The 22,772-nt window shown below is 43.2% G+C and overlaps 2 protein-coding genes across 2 annotated transcripts; one reads left to right on the top strand and one right to left on the bottom strand.

The window, feature by feature from the left end:
- The first annotated feature begins 870 nt into the window (after positions 1-870).
- Positions 871-8,887, top strand: znf142 (zinc finger protein 142). Its single transcript, XM_070838116.1, has 7 exons — positions 871-1,032; positions 1,121-1,328; positions 2,792-3,616; positions 3,757-3,934; positions 4,072-7,030; positions 7,913-8,018; positions 8,162-8,887. The coding sequence occupies exons 1-7, from the start codon at positions 886-888 to the stop codon at positions 8,668-8,670; spliced, it is 4,932 nt and encodes a 1,643-aa protein (XP_070694217.1). The 5' UTR covers positions 871-885; the 3' UTR covers positions 8,671-8,887.
- A 1,924-nt stretch (positions 8,888-10,811) lies between these two features.
- Positions 10,812-20,027, bottom strand: plcd4b (phospholipase C, delta 4b). Its single transcript, XM_070837783.1, has 15 exons — positions 19,983-20,027; positions 19,653-19,811; positions 19,065-19,293; positions 18,675-18,804; positions 18,267-18,498; positions 16,420-16,621; positions 16,065-16,209; positions 15,180-15,332; positions 14,478-14,648; positions 13,258-13,414; positions 12,908-13,024; positions 12,024-12,202; positions 11,705-11,837; positions 11,396-11,545; positions 10,812-11,204 (listed from the first exon to the last, which is right to left on the bottom strand). Exons 1-15 carry the CDS (start codon positions 19,999-20,001, stop codon positions 11,113-11,115), a joined length of 2,268 nt encoding a protein of 755 aa, XP_070693884.1. The 5' UTR covers positions 20,002-20,027; the 3' UTR covers positions 10,812-11,112.
- Between the last annotated feature and the right edge of the window lie 2,745 nt (positions 20,028-22,772).

Raw genomic sequence — 22,772 nt, 5'->3', positions numbered from 1 at the left:
AGCAGGAACCGAGACAGTTTGCGACCCAAATCACAGGAAGCTAACGTTAGCTTAGCTAGCACTAGCAGCGATGTTGTTAGCGTGTTGGTACCCATTTACATTTTCATAAAAGTAAGTGAAACCTCCGTCGCTTAACGTGAATTAAAATAGCCTTCTAAAAAAAGCAGCTACGGTGGATTTCGCGAGTTTAACACTGATACTAAGTGATGACGGTTGATGTTGTGTTTTTCAGATAAAATGAACTGCGAAAACCCAGGCAGTAGGTTGGAATTGTGTTTGTGTTGCACAGTGTAATGAAAGGTAATGATGTGTGTGGTATATGCATATTATTACAAGTCGTTATTATATGGTTACAATGCATTTACAACCCTTGTGTGTTACATTTTGGGTTAAAATTAGTATTGTACTGTATCTACCAACTCACTAACAGCTAACACTTATGTGAACAGTAGCTTATACTGGATAGTGTATTGTATGCACAACTTGTGTTATAAATGCCTGTCTAATCCAAACTAAATGCTGTTTTTGTTTGTCAGACGCACTGGAGGCAGTGGAACCTCACCGAGCTTCACACACAGTGTCCTGTCTGCCTCTCACTCCTGATCAGAAATGCTGGCCACTCCATCCTGTGAAAAACAGGCGGGAAGCTACAAGTGTTCTCAATGCAGTGAAGTTTTTTCGAAGCCAGGTGTCCTGAAAAGCCACTTTAAAACCACCCACAGTGGACGTGACGCTGAAGGCCCGTTCCCCTGCACCGAGAAAGGCTGCCAGTTCAGCTGCACGGACCGACAGGAACATCAGTCCCACTTGACGTCCACACATGGCCTCACACTTATCCCTTGCACGCTCCAGTCCTGCAAAGTGTCATTCCTCACACAGGGTGAGATGGAGAGGCACGTGCAGGGCCACATGCCCTTTGGCTGCTTTCACTGTCAGTTTGTCGCTCAAAATGTAAAAGATTTGAGTGAGCACCTCTTGGAGCACGAACATCAGCCATCAAGCACTCAAGGTAAACAGACACGGCGAGGAGCTGTCGTTGTTTTTACACAGTCTTGTCCGTCTTCGCGTGTAATCTGCATCCTTTTTTCAAATTTTGGCACATCTGTTTATAGAGAAAGAGGCTGCAGCTGTATGCACTAATGGGAGCTGCCAGCCTCAGGTGTCCGGCAGGCCAAAAAGAAAACTGACATGCAACCCAACTCGTGCGTTATCATCACCAGAAGATGGGACTGAGGAACAGCCTGAGAGGCACGATGCCAAAAGAGTGAGAAAGGCAGCGGAGAGAGACAAAGCTTCAGCAGTGGACGCTGCACCGCTTCCTTTCAAAGGTATGCACACCAGTCTGCTTTGTGGGTTATTGTCAGTAGTTATTAAGTTAGATTTTTAGATAGTACAGCACGGATAAATGACACAATCTTGAGTTATTCCTGTGATATTAAAACATAAAACTCAGATGAACTCAGATGAAGCAGCACAAAACAAAGTCTCCACAGTCAGCCATCTTACTGATCACTTAGGCTAATGGCTAAATGCACGTAGACAGTACACCCATTTGTGATTGTTGAACATATCATTCCAAAATGAGCATTAATGTGGCCTCTTCTGGGATGACAGCCACCAGAGCATTATTGAGGTCCAGCACTGACGTGAGGCGATAAGGTCTGGTCTTCAGTCAGAACTGAAACAGGAAAGGGCCTCTCTCAAACTGTTGCCACAAAGTTGGCAGTAGAGCTGAAATGATTAGTCAATTGATAGATGAGTTGATCGACACAAACTCAATTGGCAACTATTTTGAAAAACAAATAATTGACTGATTGGTTTTTCAAGCAGAAATGGTTCCAGGTATCTTTGAGCTTTGGACGATTGATTGAGCAAAATAACAATTTGGAGACGTCAGCTTGAGCTCTGGGAAACAGAGAGGAACATTTTAGAGACCAAACGAATAACTGATTGATTGAGAAAATAATTAGTTAGTTGCAACCCTAGTTGGAAACACACTGTTGTCTAAAATATCATTGGATGCTGTCGCGTTAAGAGACTTAGCCTCTACCATTAAAACACCCACACACCATTGTTCTTCCTCCACCAAACGTTGCAGTTAGCACACTGAATTCAGGTAAGTAGTGTTCTTCTGGCATGTGCCGAACACAAATTTGTCCATCTAGCCAGCTAGTGAAGCGTGACTGATCGCTCCAGACCACATATTTTCACTGAGTCCAGTGACATTGTTCTTGCTGCTAAGCAGGGCAGAAAATTGATGAGCTACGGCCCTCTCTACTAAGAATTCTTCCCAATGGAGATTGCATTCCTGTACGCATCATTTAATGCACCTTTATTTTATGGACGTGGCTGTGGAAACCAACGTCAGTGTTTAGAAGGAAATGTCCACATACTTCTGGGCATATAGGCTCACCAAAGGGAGACCTAAGAAAGAGTGAATATTGGACATACATTCACCAGGTGGCTACCATATCAACATAAAAGCTGATAATGTGTCAGTGGTCTGTTGAACTTCATTGATCCTAAGCAGCAAACATAGAAGAACAGATGGACAAATAAGAAATTTAAAAATAAAAATAAAAAAACAAGAACTCTGTGTACACTTTTAATTTCCATTAAATTCCATTTCCATGGGGTTTAACCGCCAAAGACTTATATCATGCATGTGTCAATAAATCTTCTTGAGTACTTCTCAAGCCACATTGCAAAACAAGCATCTCCTGATTGAAATGATACAAACTTCAGCCACAAACTTTTATTAAAACTAATGTCACATGTTCTTGTCCATCAGCGTACCTTGCAGAGGGATCGGAGCACATTTATCGCACCCACAGCTGCCCCAAGTGTCGGCGCTGCTTCAAGATGCGCTCTCACCTCCAGGAGCACCTCCATTTACATTTTCCCGACCCCAGTCTCCAGTGTCCCACCTGCAAGCGCCACTTCACCAGCAAGAGTAAGCTACGCATTCACAGACTCCGCGAGGCGGGCAAAAAGGTTCACCGTTGCCACTTGTGTGAGTATTCCGCCGTGGAGCTGAACGCAATCCGCCGCCATCTTGTCAGCGTGCATGCCGATGAGGCAGAAGATGACGTGACGAGTCGCAGCTATCCTTGCCCCGCCTGTGGCCAAAGCTTTCGCCAGAGCAGGTCGCTTAAGGCTCACATGAAGACGCACAACATCCTGCCAGACAGTAAGCCAATGGATTGCTTCCAAGAGGGTTGTTCTTTCCAGACTTCTGTACGCAAAGAACTTATTAGACACACGGCAGAGGTGCATGGGGTCACGGCTGTAGAGTGTCGTCATCACGCCTGTGGTGCCGTCTTTCAAAGTGAGATGGAGATGGAGGCTCATTATCGGACCCACCTCGCCTACCACTGCTCACAGTGTGATTTCTCTTGCTCCAATAAGAACGTGTTCCTCCAGCACCAGCGTCAAGGTCACTCAGGACACGACGAGCTTCACTGTGAATTTTGCTCCTTCGTCACATTTAACCCTGTGGAGTTTGAGCAGCACATTGGACATTTGCACGCCAACGAGAAGATTCACCGCTGCTCTCAGTGCAGCTACATGACCTCGCATAAACGCGGCTTGAGGCGACACATGCTGATGCACAGTGGTGAGGAGGGGATAGATTTTTAATACTGTAATGGTTTATCATCTGATTCTCACAATACAGCATCTTGTAGTTTGTGAAGCTCTTCTAAGAGCTGGTATTTTGGCACATCTCCTGATGTATTTTATTTTGTTCTGTGATAGGTGAGAAGCCCCACAAGTGTAACCTGTGTGACTTCAGATGCAGAGACGAGTCCTACCTCTCCAAACATATGCTCACTCACTCTGATGACAAGAACTTTATGTGTGCTGAATGTGGATACGTCACTAAGTGGAAGCACTATCTGAATGTCCATATGAGGAAGCACACAGGAGACCTCAGGTAGATACTTCAGTAGTTTCTTATACCGCAGACATGTTTCCATCTTGTTATTGGTGCAACACTGTTGGGTGCACACAGAATTATCAAAGCATTTATCTTATTGTTGTTAGGACTTAATTTCCTGTCTCCTCTCTAAGGTATCATTGTGATCAGTGCCCCTACCGCTGTCACCGCATGGACCAGCTAAATAGCCACAAATTACGTCATCAGGCCAAATCGCTTATGTGTGAGATCTGTGCGTATGCCTGCAAGCGCAAATATGAGCTTAACAATCACATGTTGGCCAAACATTCTGGTGAAGAGAAACAGCCATCTGTCTATAAGTGCAAATACTGCACATACACTACCTGCTACAGACAAGCCCTTAAAAACCACGAGAACTGCAAACACACCAAGCTGAAGGAGTTCCGCTGTGCACTCTGCCTCTATTCCTCCTTCAGTAGCATCAGTCTCTTCCTGCACAAGAGGAAAGCTCACGGATACGTACCCGGGGACAAAGCATGGCTAGAGAACTATGCCGCAAAGGAGAAGGAGAGGAGCTCAACTGAGTTCTCGCAGGATTTTTACAACAAGTCCTCAACAGCTCATGAGCAGTCTGAACTATCCACTTCTGAAGGACCTCCACCTTCTGAAAGAGAACAATGTGGTCGTCCCGGCTCAGCAGATCACAGGGTCAGTACTGGAACTGTAGCTGGTTCACAAACTTTGGATTCTGTTGGTAGTTTTGATGTTGCTCCTCAAGGGGTCATTAATGAAGGTATTTCAGATTGTCCTCCGCCTGTGAATAGTCCTGAGGAGTACTGTACTCTTGTTTTAACAACACTGTCAACCGGCGACTATCAGACACCAGCTTCCCAAAATGAGGAAGACCATTGTGCAAATCAAACTCCAAGCTCATCCAATTTAAACTGTAATTGGTCTGACATGTCACAAGAGAAGATGGACATCTCTTCATCTTCATCAGAGGAAGACGATGTGGCTCAGGCAGAAGCAGAATGTGAACAAAGTGACTTTGATGACAGCTGTGAGCCTCTGAATATTGCAAGTCAACCAGTTGAACCTGAGGAGTGTCAGGCTCAACCACCTGAGGGTGTGAATGATGGCAGAGCAGCCAGTTCCACTTTTCCATCTGAGCAAAATGGTCCATTAGAACCTGAGATCCGTCTGAAAGCTATGAAGGAGCACGACAAGCAGCAAGCCGAAGCCATGGTTTTGGAGGGACGGGTGCAAATGCTTGTGGTGCCAACTAACGACGTCTATCACTGTAATAAGTGCTCTTATGTAACCAGTAAGGAAACTGCTTTGAAGTATCACTGCCAGGCTCTCTGCCACGGAAGGATAAAAGGACACAAGTGCCAGGCCTGCGGTGCACAGTTCAAACAGAGGCGAGGCCTTGATAGCCACCTTACAAAGAGGTGTCCAGCACTTCAGCGGAAAGCAAGGACATTTGTAGGCATTTCAAATACATGTTTGACTGCCGTAGGCACTGTGAGTCAGGAAGGTTCCAAGCAAATGGATAAAGGAACAAATCCTGAGCTGCTATCTTCACAAAATAGGATTTTCACTGATTCAAATGATCAGGAATGTCGTCAGGAAGAAGAGGAAGTATGCACATCTCATTTAAAAAACTGTAAAGCCTTTGTTCATAATGCTTTAACACCAAGTGAATCAGGACACCAGCAAAGTAAAATTCAAACAAAGAAAGTTAAACGTACAAAAAAGCAGTTATTTTCCAGTAACAAACAAAGGAATACTCCACTGCTGTCCCTTTACACGAAAAAGGATGGGAAGTTCAAGTGCAAGCTGTGCAGTTTTTCATCAGTCAGGCTCGCAACAGTTGAACGGCACCTCTCAACCTGCAGAAAAATCTCAAGGAAAAGGGAGAATCAGATCATTTTAGAAGAGGACGATGTCCGTGGAAATGAGTCGCTCAAAGAAAAAGACCTGGTGGAAGAACACAATGAAAGAACAGGGCCTGCGTCTAAGAAACATCAAATTCTGTCTTGTCCAAATTGTGCATTTAAGTGCAACCAGAAAAGGGCGTTAGACAGTCATGAAAAGAGAGGCTGCTTGAAGCCAGATGAAGTCCAGTGTACCATGTGTTCATTTGCAGCCAAATCTAAGATTTCTCTGACCCGTCACATCCTGTATGTCCATAACAAAAAAAAGTTTGATGTTGCTAAGCCTAAACTTTTGCATTGCCAGCTCTGCACTTTCACCTGTAAACAAGAACGATGCCTGGAGCAACATGTTGCACTCAAACACAATGGTGCTAGACCGCACCACTGTCGATATTGTCCTTTTAGCACCACAAGGCGCTATCGCTTGGAAGAGCACGAGTCTCTTCACACAGGAATCGGTCGCCACAGCTGCGACATTTGCGACAAGACCTTTGGGGCTGTGACTAAGTTGCGTCAGCACAAGATGCGCATCCACGACAAACAGCCGACGCACTTCTGCTCACTCTGTGACTTCAGTGGCTACACGCTTGACGACGTAAGACGCCACAATCTCAGATGCCACACGGGCGACTTACACCACACCTGCACTCACTGTGATGCTCAGTTTAGTTCAGAAGTTGCACTAAGAAATCACTGTAAACGTGTGCACCAGCTCCAGGTCTGTTTCTCATGTAAGCAGTGCAACTACACGTGTAGCAGCGAGCTCACACTGAAGACGCACCAAGAGAGCAAGCACCCACAGGTGAGGTGCACCACCTGCCAGGAGTCTTTTAAGACCAAGGAAAGCCTTGAGATTCACCAGAGAACGCACCTGGCACATCGGTGTCAGCTGTGCCCCTTCGCGACCAAAACAAGGCAGCTGTTAGCTCAGCACCTTCTGAATGAACATGAGGAGGGACCTCCAGAGGACAAGCCTCTCAAGTGCAGCACCTGCCAGTTTGCTTGTCAGCATCAGCTGGTGTTAGAGCAGCACCTCCGCTCACATGGAGGAAAGCGTCTGTACAAATGCTCAGACTGCGAGTATTCAACCCGGAACAAGCAGAAGATCACGTGGCACATTCGCATACACACTGGAGAGAAGCCTTACAGCTGTGAGCAGTGCAGTTACACCTGCACTGATCCATCTAGGTTGAAGGTAAGCTATAAGTTTATTGGCTGACTAAAGTTTACTAATTAACATGTCTTTTTTTTATTAACCTGCACAGCAAAGTTCAGTTTCATAACAACATGTTGTAGTTGGATGGGGGGGTGGCATGGCAGCGGCCAGAGTTCTGGCTTCCAGTGTGTCAAAGGATACATTTTAAAATGTCAGCGCATTTAAATCAGGCCATAAAACATTACTGTTTACTGTGGCTTTCCAATAATAGAGCTACATAACTTCTTTTAATCTGTAACTATTTATCCACATGCCTCTATTGTCTTTAAATGCATCTTCTCTTAAACTTTAACTGTTTATTTTCTTGTGCTTTTATTATCTTTTACATACGTTTCTGTGTTTTTCTTTTTTATTGTGTTTTATGTCCCTGTAAAGCTCTTTGAATTGCCTTGTGTTTGAAAGGTGCTGTATGAATACATTTGCCTTGCCTTGTTAATGTGCAAGTGACTGTATGGCCAAGACATAGTCCAGCACATAACCCCCTTAAAACCCCTAGGCTAGCTGTTTTCCTGTTTCCAGTCTTCATGCTAAGCTAAGCTAAGCTAACCAGCTGCTTGTGGTAGTGGACAGACATTAGATTAGTATTGATCTTCTCAAACAAATTAAGAAGTGAGTTTAGAAAACATATTAGCATATTTCCCAAAATGTAAAACTATTTTATTTTTATTTTTTCAACTGGCAGCAAGGAAAGCATTTAGTTTATTCAGACGCTAGACATTTCTCTTAGTTTAGTGTTTCAACCTCATTACTGCTTGTTACATCAGTAGGAAAGTGAAGAGTAGCATCAAACTGAAAAGAGCTGCAAGAGAAAGATCCAGTGATGTCACATTCATGTTATTATTTTATGTTTTTCTACTACAGCTTCACATGAGGGTCCACCAAGAGGAGAAGAAGTATCTCTGTCCAGAATGTGGCTACAAATGCAAATGGGCGACTCAGCTTAAGTACCACATGACCAAACACACAGGTATCAGTAAGATAGAAAGGTTGATGATCATAACATGTAACACATGAAATCTGTCAGCAAATTTTCAAGGTCTTGTAAATGTTGATTTGGTTTTAAGAATTGTATATTGCTTGAATAAAATAACATTTGTTTGTCTTCTGCAGGTGACAAGCCATATGCCTGCGATGAGTGTGACTACCGCACTAACAGGGCAGATGCTCTGCGTGCCCACCGGGACACGCAGCACTGCGACCTGCGCCCTTATGTCTGCGAGAAATGCGGCAAAGCCTTCAAGACCAGTTTTATACTGAAGACCCACCAGCGGCAACACAGTGACGATCGTCCATACACGTGCGGTTTGTGCCAGAAGGCCTTCCGGTGGCCAGCAGGCCTCAGACATCACTACCTCTCGCACACCAAGCAGCAGCCTTTCTGCTGTCGCCACTGCTCCTACAGAGCCAAGCAGAAGTTCCAGGTGGTCAAGCATTTGCAGAGGCACCATCCAGACATGCCGGTAGAGCAGGGTGTGGTGAGGGACTCTGAGGCTGTTAGCCTGACCCTGAAGGAGGCCTTGCAGGGGACGCTGGACGAGAGAGCAGCAGAAATGGAGGAGGGGGAAGGGACTGCCGACGAGGTACAGGAGCTAGTTGAAGAGGTTGTGCAAAAACACTGAAGAGAAGGCACTATAAATGCAGTGGTTGGGTCAGATTGTAGGTGGCCATCATTACCAAAAGGAAATTAGCAGTATCAATATTTATATTTGACCACTTGATTTTATTGTACTGTAAGTTGTTTAGTGAGGTAATATGAATTGAAAGTGTGTTCTGTGAAAAAGAAACAATGTTTTTTTTTTTTTTTATTAAAGTCCTTTGATATTTGCTTGTGATAATATAGAGTGAATAAATGAATGCATACAATGTTTGTGAACGACTCAATCCTACTCTTCAGAAAATGTATTGCATGTATATAAAAGCCTTTATATACATACATTCACATTACACACAACATTGAATTTGTACATGAGTAAATAGAAATAACTCAATCAGACACTTGATTGTAGATCAGCCAAAAGTTATGAGTGCTTTTTAATAGGTTTATAATACTGGTATTTGGCAATTGTCTCTCATTCTATTATTACATTTTACTGTTACTTCCTGGTTGCTATTACAGTTCATTTTAAGGCAAACTGGTATATTTAAACATTCTAGACAAGCAGCAATCCTTCACATTCCTAAAAAAAAAAGAAAAATTAAAGCTTTTGCAGGCAATAATTCCATAAAAAGTTGAATTGTGATTTGCATATATTTGACATAAGAACACAAACGCAGGTAGACATCTTTAAAGGTTATAAATGCATGATCTAGAGCATTAGCATAGCATTACACAACTATTTGTCATGTAAAGAAACATTGCAGTAATGGTGACCTGAGCAGAAAATGATACACTCCCTCGCCCAGCTTGTCTGGCGATCAAACTCAAGTAAATAACGTGAGGCAAATATTTGCTTTGCATTTGGTTGAAACACATGTTAAGTCAAGTGCATGTCAGTCCGTAAATTACTCAGTGAGCCTCAGCACAGCGAAACTCAGCCGAAAATGGAGTCAGAGCTGCTGCCCATTGACAGACTCAGTGAAACTACTGAGCGAACACAGCAGCATCATGGACTGCATAAGACATGGATGTGGTGTCAGTGATGTCACTCAGATGTTCCTAAAGAGCCAAAGTGAACTAGGCTGCAACTTTTTCGTTTTTCGTTTCGAAAAAAAGTGGATGCAGTTTCCAGGTCTGACTAATGAAACCAATGAGGAAGTGCCTTAAACTTACATTCTTCTAATGGCCAACAGCATGATGTTTATTTAGTAAATTATGGTCCATTTAGAGGAAAACAGACGGTGGACTTTAGGGCGGGACGACCTTGTGACTAACCAATCAGAGGCGGGTCAGGCCTAAACCTAACCAGTCTGACACAAGGGTCTTCCCCAATGAACATTACTCATTTCATTTTCCAAAACCAAGATGGCAATGGCCAAAATGTCAAACTGGTGGCTTCAGAATGGCAGTCCACAAACCAACTCGTGACGTCCACTTCTCAGACCAGTAGTCTATGTAGATGGTGGATGTGAAAGAAGGGTGGAATGGTTGTGGGGTGTAATGTGGGTCTTATTTGTTTGTAACGTTATTCTCTGTAGTGTTTTGTGACAATGCAATTTTGTAAACAGAGCTTTAAAAATATATGTTGGCTGATGTTATATTCTTGGTCTGGGTGAATACTCTGCTGCTGGGTGTCTGGTAAAAGTTGTTCCACATAAACTGTCTGTTTGCCGTTTTAAATCAATGCGCTGGCTAAATCAATTAAGAAACCACAGCAACAAGGACGCATAAAGAGCCTCTGTTTACAATTTGTCTCAACACTTCCCATTATCACTCTCTGATCACATCTTTCAACAGTTTACATTAGATTTCTATGTTGAATCTTTCAGCTTTCTGACTAACAGCTCAGACAAAGGAATCCATTAGCTGAGCGGACTAGAAATATCTCCTGTTGCCACTTCGTATTTATGATCCACCCTATTTACTGGAGTAATGAATTGCAAGAACCTCATGGCAAGGTAATGACTGTTCCTCATATTAGTCAAACCACCAGGCGTTACCAGGGAAACGGAGAAACGGATTGCTTGTGAAAAATTATTTTGGTCGCAAAATGCATGAAAATATAAATGAATGGTCCTTATTATTTTCTTTAATGACCATGGTATAAGTGAGATAATGCCCAACAAGGTGTCCATTATCAGGAATTAATGTACAACAAGTAGTGAACCGTCCGATGCGCAGCAGTTGCCTTACGTAATGCTATAGAAAGAAATGAAAGCACGCCGCTCGCTGCACACTATGGCGTCCTCCTGCCTGCCTCGTGGCCCCACACCTGCTGCCTGGGTGCACGAGGGGAGAGGGGGAGACCCCGGCCTTATGAGCCATATTTTGACCCAACCTTATCCTAGCAAAAGCTCAACATCAGATAAAAGTATTGGTGCATGCCGTTCTCATCTTTCATCAAGCAAGTACAGACACGGGACTTGTGACCCCCTCTTGCTTCACGTCCTCAGACCTGACTCCTTCATGTGAGCTCTGAGATGCTGATGTTGACAAAGAGGGAGGAGGGAGGGATAGCTGTTCCATCTTTAGAGAGCAGGTGTATGTGACGATATCCTGGAGAGGGAAAGACATTGAGAGGAATTTGGATTAGACAAAGGCTTTCAAACAGAATGGTGTTTCAGTGTTTCCCTATATGACACAGCACGTGATGTTATCATCATATTTAAGAAATACTGCAGCAAACTCTAGCTCTGGGGGTTTCAGTGCAGTGCTTTGTGTTTTGGCTCCCTGTACTCTTTGATCACCTGTTTGGATGCAGGTAAATGGCAGAGTGAACTGTCCAATGAAGTCGTTCCTGGATGCCTTATCGTGGTCCTCCACCACAAAGCGAACCAGGGCCAGCTCAGGGGTGTGGATTACAAAATTTAGAGTTTCATTCCACACTGGATTAAAACCTGCAGGAAGAGGGCAGTAGAGGCGTGAGTACCGACTGGGATGTGAGTTTTTAATTTACTTTTTCAATCTATTTATTGTTTTCACTCTTGTACCAACTACAATCATCTATGTAAATGAAATAGCCACATTATCTGTATAAAAAAACTGAACACACACACCATTGTTGTTAATGTGGCTGGTCTCTTCCTTGGCCTGATCCTGTGGTAATCCATAGATCTCCAGTCTGACCAGGGGGTCTACAATAGAGCCTTCTTTTTGGTTCACCTTTGGTAGCTGCTGTCCACTGATCACCTGAGAAACGTACAAACACATTTGCATTTCAGATATAGAAACCACAAATTACACATTTTCTCTCCTGTAATTGTTATTCAGTGATTTTCTGACATTACATGCAAATTTTCTGCAGCACCTTGCTCATATTTATACAATTTACACACTGCTGCCACAAACCAACTAGACTTTCACATGGTTTTGAACCTGTATGGATAAGCGGAGTGGTTTGTAGCCTTGCCGCTCCTCTGGCTTCTCTGGACTGAACTGGGAGTTGCCATCTCTCATGAAGTCGGGCTTGAGGACGAAGCCACAACGGCCATTCTGCAAGAACACCCCGTCATTGAGATCCATTTCCAGACCAGCTGTCTGGAAGTTCAAAGCCACTTTTGGAAAGAGGGAGAAGGAAAATACTACAATTAATTTTTTTTCGTCTCATGATATCCCAGACTCAGAGTCATCTATCTCGCTGTTGAAGTTCATGTGAGGTCAGATAGACGCAGTCCAGACTGTGTTTTATCCAGAGCAGACGGCGACAGTTTGAGCCCTTATGACACGAAGCATCTGTCCTGTTAAACTCCACCAGCTGTGGGGGTGATGTTCTGTATCTGAGCCTGACCTCTAATCTCCCTACGGGAGGACGTGGGGGTGGCAGGGAGGGTGTGGACAAAGAGAAGTACTCCTCAAAGTACTGGCACGAAAGAGACAGCATTTATGTATGTCTGAAACTTTTTTTTGTTGTTTTTTATATGTTCAAAATGTTAGACTGGGCATCCATGTGGAACAGTGACCACACCATATAATCACAATGTGCCTGGTTCCGTTTTAGGATGACTCTCCCCATGTTTCCTGTCAGTGTCTACTCTTAACTGTTAGATAAAGGTAAAATGCCAAAAAGATTATCTTTATTTTGTTTCTCTTAAACACATGCGGCTGAAATATTAAATGCACCAACGTGTTTTTCATCCCCATCCAGGTCAAATACAAATCAAGTATCGGAGCACTCAGGGTGTTAAGATTAGAAACAGGAGACGTCAGGGATTTTTAGAGGAAAGGTTTGGTGTAAGCAGCAGAGGGCGACCTTCCCTCACCTATCTGGCAGCCCACATTCCACATCTCCTGCGGGTTGTAGTTGGAGGAGTCTGTCCTGAAGCCGCTGGGGTAGATCCTGCTCAGCTGCCCCGCGTTGTACTGCACAAACTCTGTCCCTGAAGAGAGTTTTGAAGGGAACAAAGCCGGTGTATCTCGTTAACGTAAACGCAGAGAAATCTATGGGTTTCTCTTTCTATGACTCAAATACAGTTATGAGAATCTAATAACATCAAAAGACACACTGTGTAACACATTAATAACATATTATAGCCATAAAACAGGTGTGTTCTTTTATCTGAGGACTCTACAAAAAATTTCAAAATACACTATTCCCTCACGTTCATGTTACCTGCTTCCTTAGCGAGCCTCTTGGCCTTGGACTCAGAGAATGAGGACATCTCATAGCATTTGGCTTGTGAGCGAGCATTCTCAAAGCCGTGGAAGTGCACGCTCTTGCAGTAAACCACCAGGTCTGACAGTTCCCTGGACACTTTGGACTTGGATTTCTGCACAAGGGGAGAATAAAAAGAATCAGCAAACAAATCCAAAGAAATTACGGGCCAGTAATTCAACAATAATTCCAGTAATTTGTCTGGTGCTAACATGAAATTACAACAAATGTGAAAAAAGTTGGAAATCAAAAACTGATAATTTGTCCAAAACTGAGCAAAATTGCAAAAATTTAAAGTAAAAAAGTTATAAATTGTTCTGTAAAAATAAACTCAGTAATTCCCCCTGAATTTTGTTTAAATGTAGGAGAAATAATAGGGTAATTATTACTTTATTTAGGCAGAACTTCTGCTTTTTTCACCCTGTTTGTAATTTTATGTTAGTAGTGAAATCAATACTGTAAATCTAATTACAGGTCTGTAATTTACAGGGTTACCAGTTTGCAAAATATACCTATAATATTGCTCAGTCAAAGCTTTAAAGCAGCTGAGAAATGTGGGTAGGATGATTAGAATTCCCTCTCTGTGCCTCATCGCCTCTAATGACATTTTTAAAGGTACAGATTTTATTGATTTAGTTAATTTGCTTCCAGTTGTAGCTGCACTCTTCACGGTGCACTTACATGAAAATTAACGACCCATAGATGCCGCTTTGAAAGTATATTAGTGTAGAATAATAAAGTAGTGGAATAGTATGTTCTTGGTTAACTGAAGCTCAGTTAAATATGACGTACAGCATCACATATTTTTAAACAGATGGTAACAGAGGACAGTTTTTCCCACAGCTGGGGAGAAGCACACTGGATGCTGTTTTCTTTCTCACTTCACTATCTTTCTTCTTTGTCCCATATCTGTCGTCTTCTAAATATCCCTGTTTCTTGCCTCTTTTCGCTATCTCCCTCCTTTTGCTCCAGTCTCGCCTCATTGTCTCTTGTGTCTCACTCCAGTTTCCTGTCTCTTTGTACTATCGAGCTCCGTTCACTGCTGTCTTCTATTCGCTATCACTTTTGGTATCATTCCCCGTCTCTGGCATCTGTCTTTCTTCACTTCCACTGTAAGGAAAACGTATGTATATACTTTAGAAGCCTGGTCTTACAGAAGAAGTATCAAGTTCATTTACCTTCTCATTATGGTCTAAAGGCCCTGCAGGCAGGTCTTCTGTGGACGGGCTCTCAGCCTCACCGTTGGCCATCTCCTCCTCATCGCTAACTTCGTCTGTCAGGGTTTCATCGAGACAGTCTTCTAGACTGCCAATCTTCTTGGCTTTCAGCAAAACTTTCCCCTTCAGTTCCTGTAATAACACCAACACAAGCACATGTTGGTGAAAGTTATATTTAATCCACTTATATAAAGAAATCCATTAATGTTGGCTGAATGGGCTGAATGTGTTGATACCGTTGATCTATCAGCATGACAGTTTTGGAGTATTTATTGTTTCCTGAGCCCAGACTAATCTTGGAGGTGATCTATCTTCATGCACTTTACTGTCTCCTAACTAAATGCAGCAATGCACCACTATTAAATAGGCAAAAACCTCAGAGGAATTCCTCCTAGCATTTTGCCATTAGTTCAAGTTAGCATTGATTGCCCTAAGTGCTCTAATGGAAAAGAGTTTGGAAGTTATACTATTGCTTTTAGATGAGTGGAGGATGGTAGCAAGGCACACGTGAACCATAAATCTTTAAAATGTCTCCTAAATGTTAATGACACATTTCCCCCAGTTTCATGATAGGTTGAAAGGAAAAATGAATCCCAGGGTGCCTCACTGTCTGAAGAGCACATTTGAGAGAAAAAAAAAAACAAAATCCCGACAGATTCTAACCTGTGGAGAAGGAAGCTGTTGTGGGACCTGTCCATCCAGCAGGGTGGTCTGTAGTGTGTCACCCAAGATTTGTCTAAGGTGCTGGGCCATGACTGTCTGCTGCTCCACGCCACAGTGATTCTCAAGGGACAGGATGACTGGGAAGTCTGATACCTATCGAAAGGGTAAGAGAGGACACACTGCTGTAATATCGGTAGTCTGTGTTGTTTATGTTGAAATTCAGCTGCAATAAATGAGTATTTTAACAGTATCGAGTTTCCACATTCCTCCAAAACACTGTCTTCATTGTATCATCTTAGAGCTGAGTAGGAAAGTTTGAGTGAAGATAAAACGTGGAGACACATGAGAGGTTCCTGGTCGTTTTCCATGTAGGTCAGTCAGCAGGGGTACATTTGGTTCCAGGGGCAGGGAAGGTTACCAACTGCTCCATCTGGGCTTTACACTTTTCTGGGCACACACACAGTCATGTGAGTGGAATTTATAACAGCTCTCAAGGGTTGATTTGCTTTGTACCAAATGCAACCAAATTCAGCTACTTGTACTGCTGTGTAGCCACGCAAGGTTTCACTTTATGTCACTGTAGACTAACAGAAATGGGTTTTTAGATAAATCAGTGTCTGAGATTTGTACCGCCAACACAATGCATCAGAAGTGAATGGAATTTATTTGTGACACATCACAAATAACACACTGTCTGCAGGGACCATTTCTTCAAAATATGCAACTGTTTCTGCAGGATATTTTGGCTTCGAATTTAATATCAGAATCTGGCCGGGGCGCATGGCTGAATACCACTAGGGTTTATAATATAAGTTATAAAATATGTTTCCTGTGTAATTTGAGGGAATCAACCATTTATAAGCAAATGGTGCTGGTGTTGCTCACCTTGAAGGCGTATTCTTTCAGTGTGGAAATGACGTCTCTAAAAAGAATCTTGGAAGTCAAAGTGTGGCCATGATACACGACGGGTTCCCCATCACTGCCGTCCCAGCAGTCCACCTCTACACAGCGGCAGCCTCTTTTCAGAGCCCTGTATGCACACACACACACACACACACACACACACATACACACACACACACACACACACACACACACATACAGCCATGAAAATGTAAGTAATTGCCCTTGCTTTGTTATACTATACTTTTTGTATATGTGATTGTCTAACCTCTGCTTCCATTAAAACAGGGACTAAAGGATAAAGTATGTTGCCTGTGGTGTGTGCAGCAGCTCTCACTGGATGTATGCCTCCAGGCTGCTCTGTCCTCGGAGCTGATCCTCCAGGAGGTAGGTGTTGTGTGAGGAGGAGATGAAGTAGTGGCTAAGCGGCTGGCTCATGTCCTGGTGAAGATCCCGAAGCTCAGGTTTAAATATGGAACCCTCCTGTGAGCACAGGTACATCTGGAAGCCATCGAAAGACATGGCGCCTTGCTTCTTGGCTGCACATGATACAGATGGCACAAGAGCACAATCCAGGTTTAGCTGGCCATAAAACTTAGTCATAAATTTCAAAGCATTTCTAAATCTGGAAATAAGGAAAGGCAGATATTTCTGATCTCGCTTCACTTTTCCTCTAGCATCACCATAATGTTGAAATAATTGGTTCTGAGTGACATATCTTCACCTAGTGGGTCAATTGTCATGAAATTCAAGGTCCATAGAGGGTACATTCTAATCACTCTAGTGAGTGGGATTTCATCTAGCATCATCAGCTGTACTGTGGTAGGTGTTAAACACATAGACTGTATATAAGAAGTGGATGTAGCCATCCATGGACTGCAGTTTTGAAGCCTCAAAGGTAGTCCCGCCCTAAAGCATACCCTGCTTTATGGTTTGTTTTCCTCTAAATGAGACCATAATTTACTAAATGAACATCATGACAGCTTGAAGAAGACTTAAGTCCATGAGGAAAATTATGGACTCAAAATGTTAACTCTGTGGAGTCGCCCCCTGCAAGCCATTAGAAAGAATGCACGTTTAAGGCAGTTCTGGCTTCATTTTTCAGACCCAGGAGCTACGTTCATTTCATTCATATATTCTATAGTTAATCACCATTTAGCTCCAATAACTGCTGTGTCTGGGTACAGGCTGTGTGGCTGTAGACTCTTGTTTTTTGAACAGTACAAATATGGTCTTAACTGAAAGCTGACTGAAAGCTAACTATGCAAAACGAGCTTACAGTGTGCAGATCCCTTATCTCCATTCAAGTCGTTTTCATCGTTGTTATGCACTAGCATCCCATGGGACATTTAAATTTGCCATCTAGCCTAGAATCCATTGTTCTTGTTGGTCAAATTAAAAGTGAAAATTTACTCTAAAGTCCATCAGAGTAGGATCATTAGGAGAGGGGTGGGCAATTCAGCAAGTGGTGACATGATACATGAGGATATTCAACCCAGTGTTGGCCAACATTTAATTAATAGTTAAAGGGGACATTTGCCAAAATGTCTTTTCAACATAACTCTTTGTCCCCTGTGTGTCTAGAGATCCTCAGAAGATCATCCTCTCTCTTTTTCTCCTGCTCCGTCTTTCAGTAAATGTGGGTGACAATGCTCTGTTTAGATTTGGCTATTGATCACGTGACCTCCGTCAGACCTCCAGGAGCCTGACTCCACTTCTCTGTCCGCAGCAATAGCTCTGGTAATAAGATGTTGAAGGTATGAGCAACGAACACACAAATTGTGCTTGTCCGTTAGATGTCAAAACAGAGTGTTCAGAGAGAGGCTGAAAAGAGCAGTTTGCAGCATGCACAGTGAGAAGAATAAGAAAATGTGTTTGCAGCATGGAAAAATATTCTATCAGGACCCCCAAACACAAGTATGAACCTGAAAATGGGCATGATATATCACCTGTACTACCTAACACTTGAACCTAAACACAGCTTGCATGATGCTGTAATATAACTGAAATATAAAGCTTTTAAAGCTAGAAAATCTTAACAAACACACAACATCAAGCACTTCAGATACACCAAACAGGCTAGAGGTAGAGGGTCCACCTCCCTGACCCTCATACAATACTGAAACAGTGTAAATCATAAGTGCTATCCATAATAAATGTTTAACATTAGAACAACTTATTCACCTGCTTCAGATGGTTCGTAGCGGTCAATCAGCTCTTGGGTATGCTGAGCACTCTGCTCTCCCTCGTGCTGCTCCAGCATCAGGAAGTTATTTAGCTCCTCCAGCATTAACCTCTCTCCATCTCCGGAGTAGTCCTGGAACACCTTCCACACTTCATCCCTCTGAGTCAGCATCTTATAGAAGTGGACAAACTGCTCGATCTCCAAGGCGCCGCTCTCTGACTTGTCAGCCATCTGAAATCAAGGAAGAGCCTTATTTACTTATTTGTTGCACTGTGTAAAAGAAATATAAAGCTCACACAACTTAAAGCCAGTTGTTTCAGCTGCAGCCCCCCCCCCCATTCCTCTCAATCCATTTCACAGTTTTTCCATCGAGAAGCAACAATATCCAAAGGAGTTCAAAAGCTCACCGTGAAGAGGTGCAGAGCATGTTCCTCATTCATGTCTACGTTCATCATCTTCAGCAGTTTCCGCACCTCTTTGAAATTCATCTTCCCGTCTTTGTTTTTGTCAGCTTTGTGAAACCAGTCCCAGACCCACCTGAGAAGATGCTGAGGAAGATTCAGAAGAACTTTCTTTTTCTCATAATCAGCCAGAAGGTTCTGTTGAGATAAGATAAACTAAGATAATCTCATGACTGGAGCAAACTTCAGTGGTTTGACCTGAATTAGTTTGTTTTTTATTGTTTTTTAGAGTGCTGTGCACTTTTAGCATGACTGCTTGGAGCTTTGTTCAGAGAAGACAGGGGATGAGCCAGTGTTTTTCATAAAACACAGTGAACCACTGCAATAAAAGGATACTGGTCTAGCTTCTCTTTCTCATCCATTGTTTGAGCCTTGTGAATCAGCTTGCGCACTCCCTGAATCCAGGCCTGGGCTTCCTCTGGCGACTCGGCCACAAGGTCCAGGGTGCCTTGGCGACCGTGAAACACCAAGGTGAAGCAGAGGTCAGCGGGGAACTCCTCAGCAATGCTCTGCAGGACCTCAGACTGGTGGCCCTCACGCACGGCCTCCACCTCAGTGATTGAGACTGAGACATGATCAGTGAGTGGTTAAAGTAGCAGTTTATATTCGCTTCATTCTTTGGTGCATTTCATGTTCTTCTGTGCAAAATCTATGTGGAAGTTGTGGCCTAAATTACTGTCTTCAGTACTTTGTGCTTCCCTATTGGCTCAGCGTAATGACCGGTAATAATGTAAAGAGCTAGCCTCGCTTCATCCGAGAATTACAAAATGTGACTAAACTTACTTATTAACAAATTACAATCAAATTAAAATTAATCAGCACACAAACCTAAGCACAAAAAATGAAATCATACAAATGAAACATCCTTATTAACATGTCTGTCCAATCTTGCATGCAAACATGTGCACATGCTTAGGTACTCACAGGTTGAGTGGCCCCTGCCTGCCCATCTGGACTTGTACCAGATCGTCAGGCCGTCCTCCAGGAGGCGGAAATGCCGCTGCTTCTTCCACGAGCGGGACTTGACTTTTCTCAGAGTCGAGCCTGCTATCATCGCCTTCACATGTGGATCATCTTGGATACCTCCAGGGAGTCATGTAAAAAGTCAAAGATCATCATCCTCTTACACCTCAGATACTACACCATCAGAAGTGACAGGCCCGGGAGACGGTTTAAGTAGTCCTAATGACTGTTATCTATTACATTGGGATATACATAGATTTCTGGAGTATAAACCATAAAACATTTACTCACGTGAACCTTCTGGATCCATTGCTGTTATTGAATCATGCCAATGGAAATATGCTGTTAAAAAGAAGCAGATGTCAGTGAATTATTCCAGAAGCTTTTCCTTGTTTCCCAACAAGCCTTAGGTTCACTCAGCTGATGCATGAACCACCTGCATACAAATAATTACAGCATAATATTAATCCTCAGTTGTCCACAGAAGATTTCTGAGCGCAATCTCAGTCAAACACAACGTCAAAACCTCAGTGCTCTCTGATAGGTAGGTATTTCAGGAGTCTGCATTTAGATCTCGATCCTCTCAAAGCATCAATCTTCACTCGTTCATAATCTGCACACAGACTGAAGCTTGTGCGTGGCCACTCCTGAAGCCTGTGTGCTGACTACGTCACACACTCAGCAGTCTGTGCTCGCCGCACCTTCCTCAGACAGAAAGCAAGAGCAGACATAAAGATTGATTTTTTTTGTGTGTGTGCATGTTATTGTACTGCACTTGCTCTAAAATGATCATTTCTTGAATTCTTTATAATTGAATTTTGATTCATTTCTTTAAATAATTAAATCTGCTGAAAAAGTACATTTACGCATGTTGTACACTCAAGTACAAATCTGAGGTCCTTGTACTTTACTAGAGACTGTACTCTTCATGCTACTCTCTACTTCTCACTATTTTCAAATTAATCAGCAGATGAATCCATTATGACAATAATCCATTAGCTGCTGTCCAATAAAAACAGTTCGAAGTGGGCACAACATCAACCAACTCAACCAACAGTAACATCCCGCTTTTCCATGAGTCCATGAGGAATAATAATCTAACAATAGAATATATAACAGTATAACAATCAGACCTCTCTGCACTGAGTACTTTTACTTGTGTGTTACATACGTTTACTAAAGTAACAGTTACAGTCCAGGACTTTTATTTGTACCAGAGCATTTTACAATGTGGTAAAAGTGATCTTACTTAATTAAAGGATCTGAATCTTTGCTCCACCACTGCAAACTAGCAGCTTTTTTTCCATACAGCCCCAAATCATAAATTGTACTGCAGTCTGTACACCCCCCCCACACACACACACACACACTCTCCTAACATGTCTCATTAAAAGCAGAGAGACCCAAACAGAACAATACAAATGTGATTCACATCAGCCAAAACTGATAAACTTATACTATCTCTGTTGTTCACTGATACATGTGGATCAAACGCTTCCTGAAGAGAAGGTTTTTCGAAAGCCTGCATATCTGTATTCCTGCCTGACAGCTATCGTTTCCTTCCATTGTCTCCTGAAACAACAAGATCTAATCTTTGGTTCTATGTGCGCCCCCCCACCCGACCTCAGCAAGGTTATGAGAAAATTAGTTTTCACCACAGTATGACTGACGTGGTGCGAGGAATGCATCAGCAGTTGCTTCACAATTTAATATCACACTCCTACTGGAAAACCAGGCTGACCATGAGGCTTTTTTTCCACTGCTATTTGCTCAATAAACTAAAGCGCACTTTGATGTTGTGTCCCTTCACTGTAGAGCGACGTCAAAGACGCTTTTGTTTTCTGTCCAAGATTTTCAGATTCAGTTGAAAGTTTAACACACCCTCCTTCACACTACAGACCTTTAAGATGCAATTAGGTCACATGATGTTTTATTTTTGGGGCCATGCTGATGTGTTTTGGGCTGGCTCTCTCCTTAGATGAGTCACACAAGGCCAGCTCTTCAGGGAGTTTACTGTCCACACACACTCACACAAGCACATAAAGACATGACTAATTGGGATATCTGACAGGATGGAAATCAGGAATAAACAACTCATGAAGATCAGAAGCTTCGTACTTTCATAGCGTGTGCTTCTAGTTGGTAGTTTTACTTTAAATCCATTTTATCCATCATAGGAATGTTCCATTCCCTCTGAAAATCTAGTCCTGACATTACCCATGACTGGCTTTTTACGGCACAGAGTTATGCGAGTAATTCAACAAACAAGTGAACAGCAGTGCGCGTCCAATAAAATCCATATATAACTCCAGACCGCTGCAGGGAGGGAGGTTTGTGCACAGTAAATTAGAACCAGAGGCAGAAATATGAGACACAAAAGCATCACTTGAGCGAAGCAGGTCCGCAACTGCAGCTAAAGAAAGACAAAATGACTCACAAGCACTGCCGTTTGCATTTTCCTTGACAGAGAGAAAGAGTTATACTTACCGAAAGTAGAGATCTGACAGGGGATACTAAGAGTCAGACCTCCAGGGGTTGGTACTCTTCAGGAGACGGCTCTCCCAAGGAGGGCTTCAGATACTAAGGGGTGGAACTCTGAATGGCTGGCCTGAGAGAAGGTTCAGGGAAGTGTTTACTTCCCCCCCGGCCTTGTGCTCTTACATCCAGACTTAAGGAGAGTCCAGGGACTGGCTGAGCTCAGGGCCTTTAAAGACTGGGAGTGTACGGAGAAAAACCTGGCTCAGCCTCCTCTTCCCTCCCCTCGCCTCACTCTTACTGCTGGGATCTAAGAAACCTGATTCCCTAGTCACTGCTGCCGCACACTGGTATGCTCTGCTCCCACCCCTCCTCATTCTCATTCTCCTCCTCCTCCTCTACCAAACCCCTCCACCCACCCATCCAGCCTTCCTTCCTCTCCTGCCACTCCCTCACTCCGCCATCCGCAGACCTCTCGCTGCATCTGGTGAGGGTCACTCCCCGCACTCTGCTTCGCTTCGTCCTGTCTCTCTTTCTCCCCCGTCCTCTGGGTGATTGTGGATGCTCTGCAGAGTGACTCTCATGTATCTGAATCAGCACTGATAG

This window comes from Pempheris klunzingeri, chromosome 10, assembly GCF_042242105.1.
Source record: "Pempheris klunzingeri isolate RE-2024b chromosome 10, fPemKlu1.hap1, whole genome shotgun sequence".
In the NCBI taxonomy this organism is placed as follows: domain Eukaryota; kingdom Metazoa; phylum Chordata; class Actinopteri; order Acropomatiformes; family Pempheridae; genus Pempheris; species Pempheris klunzingeri.
This window is presented reverse-complemented; position numbering and strand designations above follow the sequence as displayed.